The sequence below is a fragment of the Crocodylus porosus genome, unplaced genomic scaffold (genome assembly GCF_001723895.1).
Source record: "Crocodylus porosus isolate Cpor-Errol unplaced genomic scaffold, CroPor_comp1, whole genome shotgun sequence".
In the NCBI taxonomy this organism is placed as follows: domain Eukaryota; kingdom Metazoa; phylum Chordata; order Crocodylia; family Crocodylidae; genus Crocodylus; species Crocodylus porosus.
This window is the reverse complement of record NW_017728914.1, coordinates 25,232,823-25,254,704: the sequence shown is the minus strand read 5'-3', so window position 1 is coordinate 25,254,704 and position 21,882 is coordinate 25,232,823. Positions and strand designations below refer to the sequence as shown.

The window sequence follows — 21,882 nt, the reverse complement described above, 5'->3', positions numbered from 1 at the left end:
TGTTTTGTATGCGCAGACATGGCAGTTGCATACCTGAATTAGTCAAACAGGTTTCCACTTAACCATAATAACAAACCTAGCTCAATTTATTTTCTAACAAGCTTCCAAGTCCTGTGTAACAGGGTGGTCTGCCTCTTTCAGAGGGATTGGTCAGCCTTGGTGAGAAAGGTGGGGGCATTTGGATAGCCAGTGACTGTCCTGCTAGGAGCTTTAAAAAAATCCTAGGAGATTTTGTGAGCAAAATAGCTTGATACAAAGAAAGGCCAGGCTGTTGTGCTGGGAAGGGCTCCTTTCCTACTAGTGCCCAGGACAGGGCAGCAGGATTTGGTTTTGTGTGTTTGCTTGTTGTGTCTTATTTGGGAGAACTGGCTGAGGAGCTCCTTGGGGAGCGATACCCACCTGGAGAAGCCAGCCAGCAAGACAGCCAGCCTGCTTACAGCCTGACTTTCCAAATGACCTAGACATGTGCATACTTGCAACAATTGCACATGTACCTTACCTGAAAATTCAGTCCTTCATAATTTGGGTTTGGCTTCAGGAAGGACATGAAGCAGTTAGATTTTTTGATCTTAAGTCTAACAAAAATAAACCGTATGTTGAACACAAGACACAGATGTCTCTTTAATAAAACTGAACCTTCGTCTAAAGCAGAGACTTGAATTTTTCCTGGTAAAGAATTTGCAAATGAAGAAAGAAACCCCAACCAAAAAAAAAAAAGAAATAAAACTGCTAGTTCTGCAGGCTGAGCTGGGAAGAAAAAGGGCTTTTTAATACTTGGGAAGTACTTGAATCTTGAAAAGAGGTCATAAGTGTCTCAGTAGAGAAAAAGAAGAAAATGTCACAGGCAGCTTCAGGGATATTAGCATTAATGTGTATGGAGGGTAGTTGAAGATGTTAAAAAAGGAATTGCTATTTGGAGTGTTGTTGTCACTTAATTACGATGAGAGAAGGAAAGAATAGCTGTGGATCAAGGCAAGTGGTTCAGTCCCAAAGCAATGTTTTGGAATTGGTTTTCTATGTAAATACACATTTTCTTTGTTGCTTCAGTGATGTCAGTGGGAAGAACAAAGTAGATGATGGCTAATGGATGCATATAGTTTGGTCTAATACATTCTGTGTTGAATGCTTGTAAACCAGTGTCGTCAGCTTGCTTGATCAAAGAATATGTTTGTATCTGAACTTAATGCAAGCTAGACATTGAGCATTAGATAAACGTTGTGGCTGCTTATACTCCCTGGCTGCATCTACACGAGATGGTGACTTTACAGTTGTTATCACGCAGTCATTTAGTACTTGCATACATAAGGACTAAAGCATTAGGGTCACTGCATGGCTTTTAGGTAATGCTGACTGCACAGTAGTAACAAGCTACTGCGCAGTCAGTGTCTTGTGTAGACATGGCCTGTATGTAGGAAGCACCAATCCACAGCAGAAGGTGTAGACAAATCTTGCCCCTGGCTGCTGCTGCTGCTCCTCCTCCACTGCATGACTGACAGGCAGGCAGCCTATTTTGGGTAACTTGCCTGAACACAAGTTTTCTTAGTACAGCCACAGTGAGCCACGGAGTGCTCTGTTGAGTCTGTCCTGCCATTTCCTCCTTTTTGATGCAGCTGCTGTTTGCAGCTAGCTGGTGCAGAGGAAGTGGGAACCAGAAGCACCCGTGCTGTGGAACCTATGTGTAAAGGGACTTACCATGTAGACTCATTTTAACTGGAACAAAGTTTGTTACGTACATTTTCAAATGGTGTTACAGGATGCTGTGCAGTAGTTTGGTAAGAGCTGTATGGACATGCAGGTGTAATTTAGCAGCTGAAATGTCACCCAGTGCTGTTATGTCTGGATGAGGTATATCAATGCTTATGGGAGGGGGGTGCATTTACTTTTCTTGTCTGTGTTTTCAGCCCTGTTAAATTGTAAATACTACTTCTGTTCAGTTGCAGAATGAGGAGGAGCCTAGTGAGACTGCACCAGCTGTGAATGATGCCCCTCCACCTTACAGCAGCATTTCTGCAGAGAATGCAGGTAAAGCCAGCAACTAGGGAATAGGTGTTTTTATTCATTCTCTTATTTCTTATGCCCTTGTTTGTTTGTTTTATGGGAAGGTACTCTCTCCTTGCTTAACTAAGAGTAGAGGGATGAGACTGGATCGAAACAGATCATAGTTACTTGTGGTTTGGAATAAAACGTACTTTGGTGGCAGTTGTCTGATGTCATCCTCGTAAAGTGGTGCTCAGTTTACATTTCACAGAGCTCCCAGTGTAGAGAAGGAGGGTAACATTTGAGTGCTGTGAGGAGTTGTGGTCTGTCTCTAATGATCTGACATTTGAACAGGGCTTGTTCCTTCTACCTGAGGTATCTTTACTATTTTTGTCCTCAGAGCTCCTTTGTTGGTTATAATGCTAAATTATGTTTTTTAATGAGTATACAAATGCTTGAATATGGTACAGTGTTTTAAATACCTTTTGTCTGCAGTCATGGAAAAGGAAATGGCTGGAACTGATGATGTGGAAAAAAGCTCATCTCAGATAACTTTATGGCAGTTACTCTCTACATAATGCAAGAATCATGTTAGGAGTAAGGCCATACTTACCTGATTTTACTTATCCTGTGTATATTCTGTGCTAACTGAGCATATAATGAGCATATAATGAATAAAACAGATTGAGACCCTGGAAAAGTTGAAAACAAAAACATATTTTTCAGATCAAGTTGATAAAATGAAACTTCCATTTATAATCTTTCAAGCTGTCAGACCTTTTTCATCCCCCTTCTGAGTGTTTTCCACATTCAAACATAGGCCATTGAGAGTGCCTCTCTTTGACTACCCATCAAGGGATCTATGTGCTGTCATGTTTGAAAACAAGTAGAAAGGCCATCTCTAAGGTAACAAAGTCCCAAACCATCTATGGCTTTCTAGATTTCAGCACCTTGAAAAAGGTGCCATAATTTGCACCCATATTTTGCACTTCCTGAAGTTACTGAATGGTTCCATTGTATTATTAGATTAATTATGGCTCTAGTTCTGATTACATCTATCATAGTTTCTCAGTAATAAAGAGGATTAAGATGGACTAAATCAGCTTATAATGTACCCTTCTCATCTGCATGATCATACCAAGTAAAAATGAATAGTTCTCAGAGGAGCGTTTGCTTCTGTGCTGATGATAACCAAAATCTTCATTCCTCTCAGCAACATTTTCTTTGCAGAAAATGCAGATCAAACTTGTAAATCAAATAATAATGGCTGCATAGAAGCAATGCAGAAAAACTCACAAGAAAACTGAAGGCTATTGGAAGGAAATAACAGCCCTGTCCTTGTAGCCCTTTGTTGCCATCTCAATTCAAGAGAGCAAATAAACATTTAAAAAAAACCTTAGCTAAGGGTAATTATGCGGTGAAGTTACTCCTTGCAAATACAAAAAGGAACCCATTGACATGTATATACAGCCTTTCTGCAGTCCCTTCTCAACCTGGCAGTCTCTGGAGCAAATTTGGTTTTCAATCTTGCTATGCTTTTGTAATCCCCAAATTCAGCTGTCTTCCTGAAAGACCTACCTTTTGCAGTCTGCCAGATAGGTCAGAGGAGTGGGTGGTCTGCGTTCTTCCTCCCTGTGCAGAAATTGTTAATTTGATGGAAATGGAGATGTCCAGGATCACAGATCTTGCAAGCAACCAGCACACTCTGGGGAGAGGTTATTCAATGCTATCTGCCATGCTTCTGAGTGGTGCTTCCTAGAGAATCTATAAAACATACTATATTCAGTGCTATACCCATAAAGGTGCCCTGAATGGTCTAACTCTTCAACAGGTCTGAGAGAACAGGTCACAGTTATAGCACACTTGACTTTATTCCACTATCTTTTTCACCCCTCAGAAAGCAAACTGGGCCCCTTTCTGACAAATTGATTGCCTTTAGCTTGAAGGACTTCAGAGGGCTTGGAACAATTTGAAGTTTGAAAATGTAAAAGTTTCTATGTCTCTTATTGGAATGTATGTGTTAGCTGTATTGTCTTAGAGAGCGTAGGTAGACCCAGTTAAATTGGTGCTTTCTATATTGTTCCTTTCCAGTTGAAGAACCACTGTATTTTCTCAGAAAAAGTTCAAGAATATGTGTGTGGCAGGGATGTGTTTAACATGGTTTCAGGTTTCTTTTCAGTCTTCCTGCTTCAAGAGGACTATCCTGCTGATTTTTCTCTAGAGTGAAATCCCTTCACCCTCTAAAATTCTTAGCATACTGCTTACATTTGTTTTGCTACTTTTATGATGGCATTTTTCAGTTTCTAATACACGTGACATTAAACTAGTGTTTCACTACAAAATGGTAATTTTTAAGGGTATGGTCTTCTACATGCTATTTTTGCTGGTGGTGGCTTTCCTCAAATCAGCAGTTGGAGGCATGTTGTATCCTATGTTAATGTGAGGGGGTTTTTTCTTCTTCTTTTCTGTAGCATATTTTGACTACAAAGATGAGTCGGGCTTTCCCAAGCCCCCTTCTTATAATGTGGCTACAACACTGCCTAGTTATGATGAAGCAGAGAGAACTAAGGCTGAAGCTACCATTCCTTTGGTTCCTGGACGAGTAAGTTGACTTGTTTACCTGCATGTTCCTAAAGGTCTTTTCTGAGAACTTGATGCATCTAAATAAACCTAAATACCTTGTTAATCAAAACTCTTGATTTTATTTATTTATTTATTTTTTGGTGCGTGCCACCATAGCATTTCCTCAAAAGGGGCCAAGGTATTTTTCAAATAGTTTTTTATCTGACCAGCTGGCATGATGTAACATTTTTTAGTAAAACTGATATATGCCATTTGGATTAATGTGGGAATCGGGTATAGTCGCAATGTTCATGCCTGCAGGCTTATTGTTTAAAACTTGATCATACTTTGCACTTCCATAATACCTCCCATGAGGGATCTCAAAGCACCTAAACTTTTAAGGGAGTTCCTGGAGCTCAGGTGCTAGTGTTGTTATAACACGGGGAGTAGAGCTGAGTTGGCAGAGTCTTAGAGGTCAAGGCTCACTTTGTAAATCTGTCAGCCATGTTTTTTCCCCCGCAACCACATAAGGACAAAACTTGAAAAGTAAGAGGTCATAGTCCAACTTTTTGCCCCCTCTCAGGTTAGTTAACTCCTCATTCCTACCATTTACTGATCTTTTTGGAGGTCAGCCCTTCTGGTCTGAGGATAATAAAACCCACTGTCTGACAGGATAGATTTCTTCTTCCTCCTTTGTTGTTGTCCCCAATGCTTCTCTACCCCAGTTAGCCTTTGTTAATAAATTACCAGCATCAGATGTCTAGTATCTGCCATTTTTTTTTTTCTCTTCTTCCAGTTTTCACTGAGATTATCTAAGCCCAGGGTAGGCAACATTTTTTTGGCCGGAGTGCCGAAAAAAACACAATGTTTACCTTAGAAGGTGCTGGCGTGCCAACATGCCGGAGCCTGGAGCAGCTGCTTGCAGCCTCGTAGTTGCATCTGGCACATGGAGCCCAGTCTGCTTGCAGCAGGGCTTGCAGCCTCCCAGGGAGCAGCCTGGGCTCTGTGGCTGGCAGCAGCTGCTTAGAGCCCGGGCTGGCAGTGGTGTGCTGAGCAAAATGGCCTTGTGCGCCATGCTTGGCACATGTGCCCGGGGTTGCTGACCCCTGATCTAAGCCTTGAGGGAAAATATTAGATCAGGAAGGGAGGTTTATAGTTGATATTGGAAGTGTCTTTGTTTTGGCTATCTGCAAAAGAGTCTCATGCCTGACAAGTCAATATGTCATGTCCTGTATTACTTTTGGAAATTGCCTCTCCCATGTACCTGATGTCTTAAAGATGCAGAAATGTCATTGTGCCTAGGGAATTCTTAAATGGGAAGTTAGCGTTTTGTGCCCTTGCACTGTACAAGGCACATTACTGTTTGAGAACTCTATTTCATGACCATTTGCTGTGAAGCCTGTGTAAGCTCCTAAGCTCAGGCTTGTTGTGTGACGTAGATCAAATTAAACTTGACTTCCCCTCACCCCTTTCTCAATTTCATTGTAGGAGGATGACTTTGTGGCACGGGATGATTTTGATGATACTGATCAGCTGAGGATAGGAAATGATGGAATTTTCATGTTAACTTTCTTCAGTAAGTACCTGTGCAGTCTTGGCCATATTCTCAATGAAAGGTCCTGTGTAGCAAAAATATGTTAACATTTCCATTTTCATAGCTACAGGAAAAACTAGATATGCTCTTTTTCTGGGATGGGGGAAGGGATGTGAAGGATTTCTCATCCTCCCAGGAGAGAAATCAGGCACATTAAACTCTCTCCAGTTCGTCCAGGGTTTCATTACAAATCCAAGCTTTCCTTCTTTTCTTTTTCTCTTTGAACTTGATTTTCTTTTGCTTATTAAACCTATTGATATATTGTGAGGAGCTGTTCGAGGTGGAGGCATATCTCTTCATTTTTCATTATCATCTTTATCATACCAGCCTTTGTCGTGTATAACCATTTTAATACAAGCTGAAAATTTTAGCTACAGAACCATAACAGTGAAAGAGGGATGCTGGCCAAGCATTTTTGCTCTGTACTGCACCATGTGGCTGCTAAATTTTGATTTTTCTCCTCCCCTGTAAGTAGCTGTGGAAGGCATCATTCCTAACCCTATCTGATTTAATGACCAGGATTCCTCCTGCTGTTCACCCACTTATGCTGCTGAGCAAGCTATTGAAAGAGCTCCAAAGACCCTCCCTGCCTTTAACTAAAATCAATTATTTATTTATGTATTTTTTGCTGAGGTTATATATGGGCTTGCCTTATTTAAAGAGATATATATATATAAAATGAACCCTTGCTTTCAGTTTGAAATACTACAAATTTAGAATTTAGCCAGCAGTGGGTTAACATTAAACAAACTAGCTCCTTCTAAAATTTAAAAAATATAAAATAGCAAAACTGTCTTACTCTAGAAGGAACTTAAGCTAAGTTTAAAAGGGAAAATGGGGGACTGAGGGAAGAGAATGTATGGAGATCAGCTATTAAATCTGCGGTTAAAGATTTGTGAAGAATTTCTGATGGGGGCAGGGAGGACAGAGAGGGAGGGAGAGAGAGAGAGAGAACCAACTCTTCATTATTGTGCAACACATTGTTTGGAGAAATGCTATGCACTTGGGACTAGAGTTCAATGTTAGCAGCTTTTTAAAGGAATAAGAATTTATTTTATGGGTATTAACCTAAAATATAAAAAGACTTTGACCATGGTTTTACCTTTTGCTTTTTCAGTGGCATTCCTCTTCAACTGGATTGGGTTTTTCTTGTCTTTCTGTTTGACCACTTCAGCTGCAGGACGATATGGAGCCATTTCAGGGTTTGGTCTCTCTCTCATTAAGTGGATCCTTATTGTCAGGGTAAGTTAGACAGCGGAAAAAAATGTTCAGGCATGTACCTAAGTACTTAGTGTATTGGTACATTACTTAATAATGGCTCATCTCCATTCACAATGAGGTGGCTTATTCATTAAGGGCAAAATTTTTCCATCCTTTGTAAAGCCGGAGTGATTGGGTTTTGTGCTAGGTGTGAAGCAGGGGTTGAGGAATGATTGCATTATGTCCTAGCCCAACCCTTGGGGTGTGGGGGAGGGCATGTGTCTGTGACCACCTCTCCTTTCCCCCAGCAGCCAGTAGATTGTGTGAGCAGCAGCAGCCTCTTGCTTCCTACCTAAGGTTTGGGGGCTACTGTATGCACGATGTATCACCTTCCTCAGGGCCTCTGTCCACCTTTTTGCTTATTTGTGTTGGCCTTATCCCAAACCATAAACATCCTGCTATAGAACCAATAGGAGTCTGCCATGAGAAGGGGAGCTAGAGCTTCCCAGTGTGGCACTTGTTACAGTTCATGCTTGTGTTGTGGCACTGTCCTGTTATTCAGTCAGATACTAGGATTAACCTTGTTGGTAGATCATCCTCATTTATCACAGATATGTTACTGACAGTTCCCAACCTTGTAAACACATCCTTCTCCCATTAGAAAAAAATAGCTTGTGCAAAATATGACTACAGTAAGCAGTGTTCTAGGCATCAATAGATAGAGCCCTATTCATTTCAGGAAAATTGGAAAATCAAGAAGGCCTGACTCTCGTCAGGCCCACTGAACAACCATTTCTTGCTACAGACAGAATGAGCTCTCTGATGCCCTCTGCTGCTCTTTCCATATTTCATACACAGCAGTTTACTAGAGGAATGCATGTTTCTTTGCCCATGTAAACTAAGCTGTGAAGTGCGGTTGAAAAAAGAGACCTGGTTGTGTGGGCCAGCTGGTACTGGGGACTCAGCTGGTCCTATAACTCAACATACATAAGTAATAAAGTGTGTGACCCTCTACTTTTTTGTAGTGAGAAAATAATCTTGAAAATAACATAGCCAAGGAAGTTGCGCACAGTGCTGGAATGATGTAGATGTGATGGTCCAGGAAATGTGAGAGCCAAGGATTTTGGTATGTGATATCTTTTATTGGACCAATTGCCTTGTTGGAATAGACTTAGATAAGCTTCAGGTTCCTGAAGAAGAATGAATTGCATTTGAAAGCTTGTCTGTTAGTATCCAAACCAGGCATCTGGTCCAGTTAAAGCTTTCACACACATAAATCATTGCTTCTCACAGAAGAGAAGTATAGGCTAAAAGAAATATGTAATGCTAATCCTGTATTTTTTCTGAACGTGTAAAACCCATTTTTGCCGTGGCAAATACTTCTTGTGTGCAGCCTGTGAGATGCTGATGTGTTGGGAAAAATGGCACATAGACATGCAAAAGGAGCCTATTCTATAAAACCCAAATAAATTAAAGACTTACCAGCACATCAGTAGAAGCAAAAGGATTCAGTGTAAGGCTGTCACTTCATCCTTAATCTGCTTGTGCTAGGAGTGAGGTATTGCCAACAGGGTATTTAATTAACTTGTGCCATTGTACAACACTTAAATTTTTCAGGCATCTTTGTAACAGTGGTCCTATATGCTATTTACTGGAATATGAAAAGGAAGTGATAAGGACAGTCAGCCTTAACTGGGGATTTGATTAATACTGAGTTTATCATTTGCATGATACAAACTTCAAAAAAATGGAAAAAGATCAAATTAAATTTACTACTGACAAAATAATGAAATTTGATGCTGTAATAAAGTCAGTGCCAAGGGCATGTCTTATTTAATAGGAAACAGTTTTCCCAGTTGGAGATCTTCCTGTCTGAATATTCTTTTTACTTTACTTCATGGCCTTACTTCAGCCTCATTGGTTTTGTATATTGTTTGCAAAATTTGCAGAGGCTGATAATCAGCAAAAGGGTGGAAAGCTCAGTTGTTCAGTACTGTCATCCCTTATAAGCTTGTTTTAGGATTGGTGGAGATGGGTGCCAGAGATCTGCTTGCTTCTCCATTGTCAGAGCAGTTGGTTTGGCCATGAGTGTAATAAAGAGGGGTGATTGGGGCACCAGGGCCAGATGTTGACCCTGAGGGGCGTGCAGGAGGTGCAAAAATAGAAGCAGCTATAGTGCTGCCACCCAGGACATTCAGGCATCCAGTTGTACCTTTGGATGTGGCATTTGTGGGGAAGGGCTGTAAAATGAAAACGCTTCACTTCAGCTCATTCCTGGAACAGTGTTTACATCCCATTTCTGAGGCAAACCTTACAAATCCCACTTATTCTTCTCCATAAAGGCCATGATCTAGGTACCCACAGATATCAGTAGAACTAGGATTGACCCAGAAAGCATCAAGTACTTTTAATTTTTTTTCCTTTTGTAGTTCTCCACCTATTTCCCTGGTTACTTTGATGGTCAGTACTGGCTTTGGTGGGTTTTCCTTGTGCTAGGTAAGTTCTTACAATGTTCTACATTTAAGCAAAATGTGATATTACTTTCCTGGTTGTTAAATGCCTAGCGGAATGAAATCAAAAAGTTACCTTTTATAACTAATTTCATTCTGGTAGTGCAAATCTTCTAGGTTGGTGCATGTGAGCATCTACATTCTTCTGCTGCCTTCAAGAAGGTAAGTATGGGAAAGAATACCTCTACAAAGTAAAAAAAGTATTAAAGATCAGCAGAACTGCCTGGAATTGATCTAACAGCTGCCAGATGTCAATCTGTACTACAACTTACAGGAGAAACTCTTATAAGTGACTTAAAAGCAAGAAATATAGGTTATTGAACCAATCACATTTGGAGTCATAGTCTTGGGACCATCATAAGGACCTGTGGGGGAGGACCTTTTAGATGCATTAACCCTCTAAAGATGACAAACTTTGCAGCACTGAAATATCTGTCATCTGAGTATCAATCAGAAATCTATTTCAAAGTGTCCAGCTGTAACCCTTCTTTTTAAACAAGCCTCTAGAGGTGTAACACACTGAGCAGTTTTGTTCTTTAACTCTGTGGCTACTCTCTCCCTATACTTACATGATGGGATAAAATGATAATATAGGCAGTTATCAGATTTACGACACAATTGGTTCCTGAAAACAGCTTCTTAAGTCAAAGCATTGTAACTCAGAACCAATTTTCTCAGAAGAAACAATGTTATAAATGGGGGATTGGTTCCTGAACCAAGGCCCAATACTCTGTTTTCACTAAAAATACCCCAGAATTTTGTATGCGATCAATTATAGATGAGTAATAGAGCTACATTAATGTATTTATATTGTAAATAGCAATCATATTGATTTGGAAGGACTTCTTTGAGGTGACTTTGCTGGACTTTTTGAAAGGCTCTTGGTTGGACTATTTGAAGGGTTCTTGGCTGGAGTCTTCTCAGGAGTCTTGGCTGCAGGTGTTTCTGGAGTCATGTCTGCTTTCTTAAAAAAGTGTCCAAGGAAGTTTGGACAGATGTTCTCCAGGGAGATGAGTGACGCAGTGAACTTGTTCGCTAGCATGGTGTTGCATTGGATTAAGTGTTGTAAAGTCAAAACTGAGGTCGTAAAATTGAAACGGTGTCAATTTATAAATGTTGCAAGTGCGAAATGTTGCAACTCAAAACAGTGTAAGTTGAGGACTGCCTGTTAAACTTCTACAAATGACCATCTTAGCCTCCCAGTGTCTCAAGAGACCACCCAAAGAACCCCCATATGTGTGCAGCACAATTCTGCTGCACCTTTTTGCCCAGCTATTTAGCAGCTGATTTTTCTTGGCTTTTAAAATGTTTACCCAAGACACATTTTCCTGAATTCTTGGGGTGCATGTGTTGCCATCTAGTGGAAATGTCATTTGTTGCATGCAAAGGAGGTAAAGCGATATTACTTAGAACCACGTGTTTTCATCAGATGGTCTCAAGAACTTTAGAAATATCACTAGACTAACTCTTCCTGAACAGAAGCAGAAAAAAAGTTAATTCTAATGACATGGGAAGTCATTAAAACATATAAAAAATGTAGTGGCATTTCCTGTTGAACAAATAAATAATACTGTGTAATCTTTCTTTCACATAACAGTAATCTGACTTTAAAGTAATTTGGGTACAAAACTCTATGGTTCTTTTCTGAAAGATGCATAAAGTTGAAAATTCTATGTCACCATTTTTAGCAGAAACACATAGTGCCTCTTTATTAGGAACCTAGGGGCTGGTAGGGGTTTCTCAGGCCATTGAGTGGAGTCCTTAATAAACATTTATTGTATGATTGTCTTTGTTTGCCAAGAGGCTGACAGTATGTCCACTTAGCCCCTCTCACATACCACAGCCTCAAACCACTTGATTTTAAAACTTCAAAATACTGCATTGCCATAGGAAGAAAGTAAGAAAAAACAGTGCCTTGTACAGAAACCACTGTACAGTGCCTTGTGCAAATATACTAGTACTTCTCTGTCTGTACTGAAAGTATACCCTAGAATTGGCCTTTTTGAGGGCTGTCATCTTGTGATAGTTCTTTAATTGACCGGTCCTTCCCTTCCTCAGTCCCCTACAATCTATGAGGCTCTGGGATCTGGCCCTGGATCCTCCTGGACATTTCTCCTCGGCAAATTGCTCAGTAGCAGGGTTTCTGATTATAATATTTTAATCCAACACCCCTATTTTCAAGGTAATTCATACAGCATAATTCTGAAACCAAAACATAGTAGATACTTCTTATATAGCACTTTTCATTTGTAGAACTTTAAACATATATTAAAATATGAAATATGTTTCTGCTTGTTTTGTACATTTTTCAGCTGGTACCAAATATTTAGTGGCATAATTAAAAACTTTCCAAATACATAACTCAGTTTCATAAAAAATATTATTCTCCCATGGAATTATCTTTTCTAGATTGACTTGATTATAAAAAAAAATGTCCTGATCAAGAGTTAAAATTTCTTTAGCTGACTTCTGGATGCTTTGAAGTTTTTAAAATTACATTTTTCTAGCAGTATTAGTAATAATAGTTGCAGTAATTTTGGAAATTGCATAGATTTAGTTTAATTGAACAAAAACATTTTTTCCTTTTAGGCTTTCTGCTGTTTCTCAGAGGATTTATTAATTATGCAAAGGTTCGGAAGATGCCAGATACATTTTCTACTCTTCCAAGGACCAGAGTTCTCTTTATTTACTAAAGGTAAATCTTTTCCCCCCTCTTTATCAGGCACCTTCTTCAGGGAAGGTATTTTCTGCTGTGATTTCATAGAATAAGGAAGTGGGGGATAGTTTACTTTTTGTGTTTTGCATACACTACATGCTTCTAGGTCTAGCTTCCTTGTGGCAGCAGAGCAAGTATCCTATTTGACATACCATAAAAAATCAAATATCTGTTTCAGGATTTAATATAGAGAATTTTAGAGTCTTGTAAATCCAGGATTTGGAGTACTTGAGCAGATCCCATTGCTTGGTTTCCTTGTGTACCCTGAAGGATGTATCATTTAACTAGTACTTGTGTGAAACATGTGGCATATCCTTAACATCAGTTAAGGTCACAGACGTAGCCAAAGCAAAGGTATGTACCAGTGTCTTTGGCTTATGTCCCAGAAACAGTAATTTGTGTGGATTTTCTATATTGCTCAAATTTTCTGCCAAGTTTTGGGAGAAACTCGACCTACACATATTCCTTTTTCTTGGAAATTGCTCTTGCGTGCCTGTAACATATTGTAATACCCTGAGTACTTAAGGTCTTTCTTTAAGGTGCAAAATTCCCCTGCTTGTGGGTTGCACATGAACAAACTACCTTTTTCTTGCCCTTTTTTTTGGATTTTTGTGGGACTTTAATGGAGGAAGCTTAAGTGGTTGCCTCTTTCTGGTACATTTCCTCCTCCTAATAGATAATGGTTTGAATTAACTTTCCCTCTATGAGGGGAAGGAAATATCTGTAAGCATGAGGTTTCTTTGGCGCTTGAGTGGTATGTGATAAGAGATCCTGTTTTTTTCTGATAAAAATCCAGAATTCTCTGATTTAAGAACCCCAAAATCTCTCACTCCTCACCCACAGTCCCCTGCCTCTCCCAGCCCTGCCGGTGCCCCTCACTCCTGACCCACAGCCCCCATCTTTGCAGTTCCCCCTTACTCCTGACCTGCAGCCCTGCCCCGCAGCCCTGCCAGAGGGGTTCCCCAGGGCTATGGGACAAGGCAGCTGCATCTTGCCCGCTCCCTGCTTCCTGCTCCGCAGGCACCAGCTGCAGTCAGCTAGCAGTGCCTGAGCCTGGGCTGCTGGACATGGGAGGTGGTAGCTGCTGTTGCCAGAGCAGAGGGAAGAGTGCAAACACCCAGCCTACCCCACAATCTGGCTGGAGGGAAGATGTGGGCTCCCCACCCTGCTGCCTTCCTCCTGGGAGCCTTTGCAGCTCAGCGGGTAGGACCTGGTGCACAATGGCGGAGTGGAGTGGAGTGGAGAGGCTCAGTGCTGCTGCTGCCAGGACCCCATACCAGCTGAGCTGCCGTGGCGAGGCCCCCCCGCCCACCTGGCTAAAGCAGAGGTGGTGGCAGCAGCATAGAGTTGCCGGCCGGGCAGGGAGCATCTCACTTTGGCAGCGTGGCTGCCGCATAGCTTGTGGTGGTGGTGGCGACAGCACTGAACGTCCTTGCTGTGCTCTGCCCTCCCATGCAAGGTCCTGCCCACTGGGCTGCGGAGGTGGCTCATGCTTGGTGCCAGTCCAGCCGGGCTGTAGCCCCACGCTTCACTGTTTGTGCAGGTTCCCCCCCCATGCCCATCCGACACATCACTAATAGAATGCCTGGATGGTTCCCGAGTCCTGGCCCTCCAACCTCCACCCATCCCATAGACTTATTTTTATCCAGCTACAGGGGCTGCTCCTGCCATTCAGCCTGGTTGTATTTCTGGACATATGTGTGTGCATGTGCACACACATGCAGCACCCCCTACCTCCAGTCGCCCTCCCCTGCTCCCCCAGCCCTGAGCAGCCCCTTAAAGGCTGGAACTGTACCAGCCTGCAAGGGGAAACCCATGGTTTCCCACTTCTGTGGGGAAAATCCAGATTTTCCATGTTTTTACATGGGAAACAGAATATCCGGATCCCTGGTGATGATCCCTTTTAAAGTATTAGCACAATGCTAGATTTCCTTAGGACAGGCCTGAAGCAGTCATAGTTGAGACAGGAGCAGAAAAACAAAATTTGCAATCAGTTAGATTTAGCCCCCTCAACTAAGACTTGCTTTCCTGTCCCATTTTCCTTTTGTTAGGAATGGCGTAAATTAAGAACATTAAACATTTAATAAAGAACTTTAAAACTCTCATGGCTTTAGGGTTATATTCAAGGGGAATTTACATGACCATGGAAGAAAAGTCAGTCTGCAAAAAGCAAAAAAAAAGAATTTCTATACTGTAATTTTTCATTTGTCCTCTTCCCAGTGTAGCGTTTGAAATTCACAGAGTTACAGAAGGGCTTGCTTGCCATCAGCTGAAGAGCTACATAGATGAAATGTGATCAGTAAAGACTTCTGTACTTATAGCAACTTGTGTTCCGTTCTTCTTTCTGAACAAATTAGTTGTTTCTTTCCTAAAAGTAACTCCTCATTTCTTATGGGAACTACTTGATTCCTTGATTGCATAAGATTTAAGACCTGAATCCTGAAATGAGTTTTGATTACATAGGGGTTTTTTTGGCTGCATTGATTTTTGGGTGCCCCACTAGAGACTTTTTAGAGGGCCTTGATTTTCAAAATGTGACTTCAGCACTTTCAGAAAAGTCAAGTCTTTAAAAAATGTCTCAATTTGCACAGCTAAAACCACTAGTCATTCACAAAAACTAAGGCTTTGACACTTCCTTGTGCCTTAAAGCATTCTGTCTTCAAATAGACTCATGATCTGGCCCTCAAATATTGGGTTGAGAGGCTTGTGTTAAACTTTTGTCTTTTTGGCTTACTTGTTTTGATTTTTTTAAAAAAAATTAAAAAGCACCTATGCAAAAACTCTAGGACACATGATGTTACTTGTAGAACAGTGTAATTAACAGTAATAGTTAATTGCTCTTCACCCAGTAAAAATAACAAGAAATAATACATAGGTTACACACACCTTCATCTGATAATTTAAGCAATAGAGAAACTATTTCCATGCTTTTTCCTCTCCCCAGACCTCCTTCATTGTTCTCCAAAATGTTCTCTTAAGGATGGGCTAGAGCTGGTTTGCCCTCAGTGGTAGGAGTCAATTTGGGAGGCAGCTCTGCTGACTGCATTGTATGCTTCTGTGAATTATTATAGCATGAATGTAATCAGTTCCAGGTAGAAATGGAAACCAACTCTTTCTGCTGCATTGGAAAAAGCAAGGGATTCTTTGGCCTTCCCTGAAATACCTACCTTGATCGAGCCTCATTCCATTCTTTCTTTTCTTTTTCCCATGCTTTGCAGTGAATACCCATATGGCACTGAGCTCTCTGCGTGTACATGCACGTCTGATTGGAAAAGGTGGCTTTTTGAAACAAACGTCAGATCTTCAGTTGTCTGTGTCACTTTCTGAAATTGCTCATGTTAATTGTATATGATCTACTTTCATTTGAGTCGATTGCTGTGAGAAATACTGACCAGTGACTAAAGGAAAATGTTACTTATTAGACTTCTCTTGAAAGTCCACTTCCCACACATTATGGGAACCAGACATCCTCTGTGTTTACCTTTCCTTAATGAGCAGTTCCTTTTAAAATTATATTATTTAAACTTGATGATGGGCTCTTCTGCAAACATGTGTTTACTAATTGATATTACAAAAAGAGGGAATGAGGGGAAACTATAAAAGAAAAAACAAATTTAAAAGCTTGGCTCAAACTTACAGAACAGATGCATCAAGTATCATCATACAGAAGTTCAAGTGGACAAGTATGTGGACTTTAAAAGCTGGCATGTTCTGAGGGGTGCCTCGAGTCTAAAATGGTTGAGAACCACTGCTTAAAAAGAATAAATGAGTAGACTTATTCTTGCATAAAACCCTCTTCATTTTAGGGGAGCACTGGAAGTGTACAGCACATTTGGAAACTTGTCACTGTTACGTTGGTGATTTTTTTTTGGTTTAAAAGGAGATGTGGAATAGGGGAATGCTTTATAAAAAGCCAAAAGTAGTTTGTGATTAAATTAACCTAGCTCAAAGCTTGGGCATTTGCTACTTAAATGGTTGACATTATCACTGCTGGAAATCATCCTTGTATGCAATGGCATGAAATTGGCTGAGTAAAGCAGTGTCTAAGCAGAAAGCATTAGCTATGTGGTAAGTGCACTAGTTTTATACTGTCAGGGATGTAAAACTTTCCAGCCAGTGTTACCAAGATGGAGAATTTCATAAGGTTGGCTTTTCCATGTTCCCTGCATTTGAGCTTAGAAGAGCTTTCTGTTCTGTGTTTGTGCAGTGGTATCCTGTTTTCTGACTAGGGCTTCTGGGAGCTAAGATGGTAGAAGTAAGGATAGGGATGAGTATAGGGCACACCAAGCATTGTATTCAAAGTCTGTTCCATTTTTCAAGTGCAAATAGTTTAACTCGAGTTACTTGACTGGCATTATTGTGGATTTATGCCAGCATAAGTGAGAACAGACTCTGGCCCATTGCTCTATTTTTTTTCTGTTGCTTAATGTTCCAAAGGGTATGAACGCTTTAAATTTGTAAATGTGCATAAAACTACTGTGTAATTGTGCCATTGCTGTAATTGCATAACTAATGCTGAACTGCATTTCGTATGTGTTCAGACATCCTGCACCTTTTTGTGAGTTACATCCTTCTCTAATCTAAAATAGCAGTCTAACTATAGTTTCAATATTCAATATCCTTCTCTGACAGATGTTTTCTGGCAAATATCTTCCTGCATTAAGATATGAGTTCTCCCGCAAGAATAACAGGACACCTGCAGGAAGTGAATCAAGACTCTGAACACAGAAGAAAAAATAATCATCCGCTTTAAAATAAATAAATAAAAGTACTGTTGAAAAAGAAAAGCATTTCTTTCTATTTGTTTCTAGGTGTAAAATTTTAATAATTAATGCAGAATTCTGTAATCATTGAATCATTAGTGGCTAATGTTTGAAAAAGCTATTGCAATCAAGTCTGTGATGTGCTAATAAAGCCTTATAGTATTTGTAGTCATTTGAATAGCATGAACCATGCTCCTGTAGTCAGTAGGGGGCAGTCTTGGTTTATTTTGTTCTCCATCTTAAAAAATGAATTCAGAATCTGATATTTTAGTGTATAATATGTATAATGCTGACTGTTTTGAAGGGGTGTTCTCAAAAGTTTAGAAGATGGTTTTATTATGACTGCATTTCTGCACATAATGCCTATCTGCTGTTTAAATTGAAAATAACCTGTTCTGTCTATGCCTGAAAGTAAAGGCAGCATATATAATACAGATTATTAAGGCATGATTAATATGAAAGAATATTATTTTGAAGGTGGCGGAAGTATTAATTTGGTGGGGGGCGGGGGAGTTAATACTCTTTATTTCAACCCTTGGGGTATATATTACTTTCATACTGCATACACTTGGGACTATATCAGGATTTTCACAGTGCACATGGGTAATGTAAAGCTCAAAGATAACAATGCAACTTTGTATAAAAAAAAATAAAAGACATCTGACCTTGCAAAACAAAGGTTCTCTTCTCTCTCTCCTCTCTTCTTCTCTCTTCTATCTCAGTTGGCTTGGGACTTTTGAGATGATTCTTAACATACCTGTAATTGTTGCTTTTATAATTTGTGTTAGCAGAAACTATGATGCATTATAAGTGTAGACTTAATGTGCACTTTTGTGCTTTCAGCCAAGTGGTAATTCACCTTGGAGTTTTACTATGATAAAAGTGTAAATACAGCAGAACATTAATAAATGTCACTTATGTAGCGAATGTTGTAGATCAGTTTTTAATTTAGAATGTAAATTTAATCAGCATAGGGCTATTGATTATACAGGCAGCCTGTTTAATGTCTTCCAGACTGATTTGTGACTGATTTGGATATTTGAAATTTTCTGTAAAAGAAAGTTTTATGCAAATCTCATCTGTTCTTCAGTTCAAGGTGTTTTTCTCTCATTATATAACCCATTATCAAGTCCTTCAGGCAATGACCAGTTTAACCAATATTTCTGGCAGCTTAGAAACAAGTGATTGTGTGAACAATCTTAAATTGTTTGGTTAGTTTTGAATGTATAACCTCTTCATCTGTTTGCAAAATGATTTATTCATAATCTTGGTGCACAGCAGAACTTCAAAACTGTACAGGCTTGACAAATAAGCAGTTGGATTGGCAAATATCTATGGAGGTTATATACAGACTTCCTTTTTAAATAGGAATAGGACTGCACAGGGAGAATTATTAGGTTTATGCTGTAAAGCAAAATCTGTAGCATTGGAGAACTCTAAATCACATTTGCCCAAACTTGGTAGATTAGCCTTATGTTTATTCTCTTGGCATTTGGACCTTATTTGGTCTTGTGCATTCAGACTACTGGAATATTAGGCATTCCTATTTCTGTTTGGTGTCTTAAAGACTTATCAGATACCCACAGTTCAATTATTATTCTCAAATAGTAATTCTGACTGCTTTTTTCAAGGAATTTCATTATGTGGTAGGCAGAGGGATGTTCTGTAAAAATGGGTGAATTGTTTGGACTTTTTTTTAAAACTAGGCAAGCCAACTTCTCCAAATTTCAAGCTCAAATGAGAAACAGTTTAGCTTTCATGAGAGTTACACCATTTCATACCACATAGAATCAGGTGATAATTTTCATTCACCAAATGCCTTTTGTTTTCCTAACCTACAATTTGCCAACCAGGACTCTCCTAATACTCTAAAGACCTGGACAGGTTCAAACAGCAGGCAGATTTTGTGGGAACTGGACTAAGCTTTACTGGTACAAGAAATCTATGCCAGTGTAATTGCCTGTACTAAAGGCTATATAAGGAATGATATTTCTTTAAAAATTTGCATCCCCCCGTTTGAAAACATTATACTAGAACAAAAATTGCAGTCTTGATCAGAAATATGAAACATCTTTCTCCCTCTTACAAAGATGCATTGAAAAAGAGGATGTTGTAGGAAGCTGTGTTTACAATTGTCACCTGGCATAGAGTTGCGGTTTTTTCCAGAAAGGTGTCACATCCTCTCTTCCTGTGGTCATTTCCTGAGCTGTTTGAAAGAATCGTATCAGTGAGGTTCTGACAATGGTATTTGATCCGCCTGTTGAAGCTGAGTTCCTTTAATTTGCAGAGAGCTGCTACCATTCTTAAAATGTCAGTCTGAAGTCACAGTACAATTTAAATGACTCTGTAGTCATTGTAAAAGTGTATTTTTAATATCTCAGACTCTCTCTATGAAGACATCCATTTTGCTGTTTCTGGGAGAGGGATTAATATACATAAAGTTTTAGTATATTTTTCCCAAATGCAACTACTTTAGTCTTATTTTACCAATTTTAGAAGAGACTTTAAAATGCCTTAGACATGACCTTTTTTTCCCCCCTAGTCTTGGTGATGCTGGTAGGGATGGTCCTATAATTGAGATTGTGAATTTCAGTGATTGTAGGAATTAGGCCTTATTTTGTAAATCTTTTTAATTAGTCCTTCCATTAAAATGGATTCCAGTGGCATCCAGCTTTTAGAAACCTATTGAAGTGTCCAGAGTAAGAGTGTGAGTTTACTTGCACAAATGGCGGGTGAAATCTTGTGATTTCCAATAGGAGATTTCTCCTTATATCCAGTTTTTAATGTAATCTCAAAGGGTGAAACTGTGGGCAACCTTTAATTGGAGCTGTTGAAGTTTGCTTGAAAAAAATGTACATAATCTCTGTCTCAGTAGGAACTTCTTCAGCTTTGTATCTAGCGCCTAAAATACTTTTTTTTTTGTCTTCCATGATATTTTAATTGCAAAGTTCTTGAAATAAAAACCAATGTGTATCATTTAGTACTGATGGGCCTCAGCCACAAAACACCACTCCAGACGTCGCAAGTCTGAGGGTGTTGGTGTTTGGGCCAATCTCTACTGTTTAGTCTCTCAAGAGGTCTAATTTATTTCCTTGGCCCAGTCTGTTCCATTCAGGAACCAAACTGTTCTGCTTGAAGGTGAAACTAGGATTTTTATTTTGGAGATTTCCGGGCCTTTCCTTATGGTTGTTGGTGCTTTGCATTTATCTAACAGTTCATTGTAGGATTAAAATGACCAAGTGTTGCCCATGCCATGTTGCAGGTTAAGAAACAAGAGACTAACATGTTTAAGGTTGCACAGTGAGTTTTTGGCAGAGATGGGATTAGATTCAGGATTTCCTGGCTCAGTTCTCTGCTCTGACCAAAAGATTATTTCACTGCACATCTTTAATAAGGTAATAGGTTTAATATTTCCATCATGAGCCTTTATACAAAAAGACCAGGCAATGCTGAAGAAAAGTAATTCCTGTTTGGTCCAAATATTAGAAATGTTTGTATGATTCACTGTTTTCTTTGCAACCGTTTACAAGCTGTGCTTGGAGTTTTCTTTTTCCAGCTATTTTAGAAAATTGTTCCTTGATGTCTTATTTCCGGTTCCCAAGAGGAAAGGAAAAGCAGGGGATGAGGGGTGAGAGAGAGAACACCATGTGTTGGAGGAAATTAAATCTGTCTACAAAGAATGGAGGACTGTCATGGGGGAGACTGTATAAAATCTGTCCCTGTGTCCTTTCATCCTATTCTAATAGGAGTTCAGCTTCACATGAAAAGGTTGGTGCTAATTGTCCATAGCTTTCGCATGAAATAAAGAGGATTAAAGCTGAGAAGTGAAACAAGTTCGTGAGAGACCTCCCAGTTGCTTAAAAAGCTTGAAATTTTCTTTCCTCCTTTCAGTCCAGCTGAGTTTGTTTTTTAACAGTTATGTTTCCAAGAAGTGGTTGACGAACTATTAGTTCTTTAAAAAAAGAAAAGAAAAAGAATAACCTTTCATAGGTTTCTCTGCTTTCACCCGAAGGCCTCTCTACTTGCAAGATGTCTCAAAGTTGAATTCATTACATTTTGGCCACCACAATACCAATGACTTTCACTTGTTTTTATTGGCCGCTTTCATGTAAGTAATTCACTGTGTCTTGGCCTATTTTATAATATCACATAGCATGATCACTTAAGACCACCTTGGCATTGATTCTGTGAAGTGCCATGTGCCCTCGAGGTCAGTGGAATTTGAGGGCATGCAGGAGATGTATATCACAGATATAGGCCTATAACTTAGTTGGGAAAAGTTAAACAGCAGTTTAGTCTATGGTAGTTTAATGTGTCTAGCTCTTCTGTATTTTAGATCATATCTAGAGAGTATGTGGGCCTTGCTGCCATCTCATTACATCATGAAATAGGCTTGAATAACACCTAGTTTTTTTATTGCTTCATATTTGGAGCACAGTACAGTTTAATTAGAGGGAAAGATAAACAAATGTGTTACAGAAAATACATACAATAAGCCAAATCTAGTAGCAGTCAAATTAAAGAGCCTTTTTAAAAACTCTTTGAATATGATGTATTTAC

At 39.6% G+C, this 21,882-nt stretch overlaps 1 protein-coding gene across 1 annotated transcript; it reads left to right on the top strand.

The window, feature by feature from the left end:
- Nucleotides 1-1,916: 1,916 nt before the first annotated feature.
- On the top strand, nt 1,917-18,246 carry NDFIP1 (Nedd4 family interacting protein 1; the record flags this gene model as incomplete). Its single annotated transcript, XM_019534725.1, has 7 exons — nt 1,917-2,022; nt 4,449-4,579; nt 6,028-6,115; nt 7,251-7,375; nt 9,763-9,829; nt 12,433-12,538; nt 17,192-18,246. Coding segments are annotated over 6 exons (621 nt in total), but the record flags the coding sequence as incomplete, so codon positions are not given.
- Between the last annotated feature and the right edge of the window lie 3,636 nt (nt 18,247-21,882).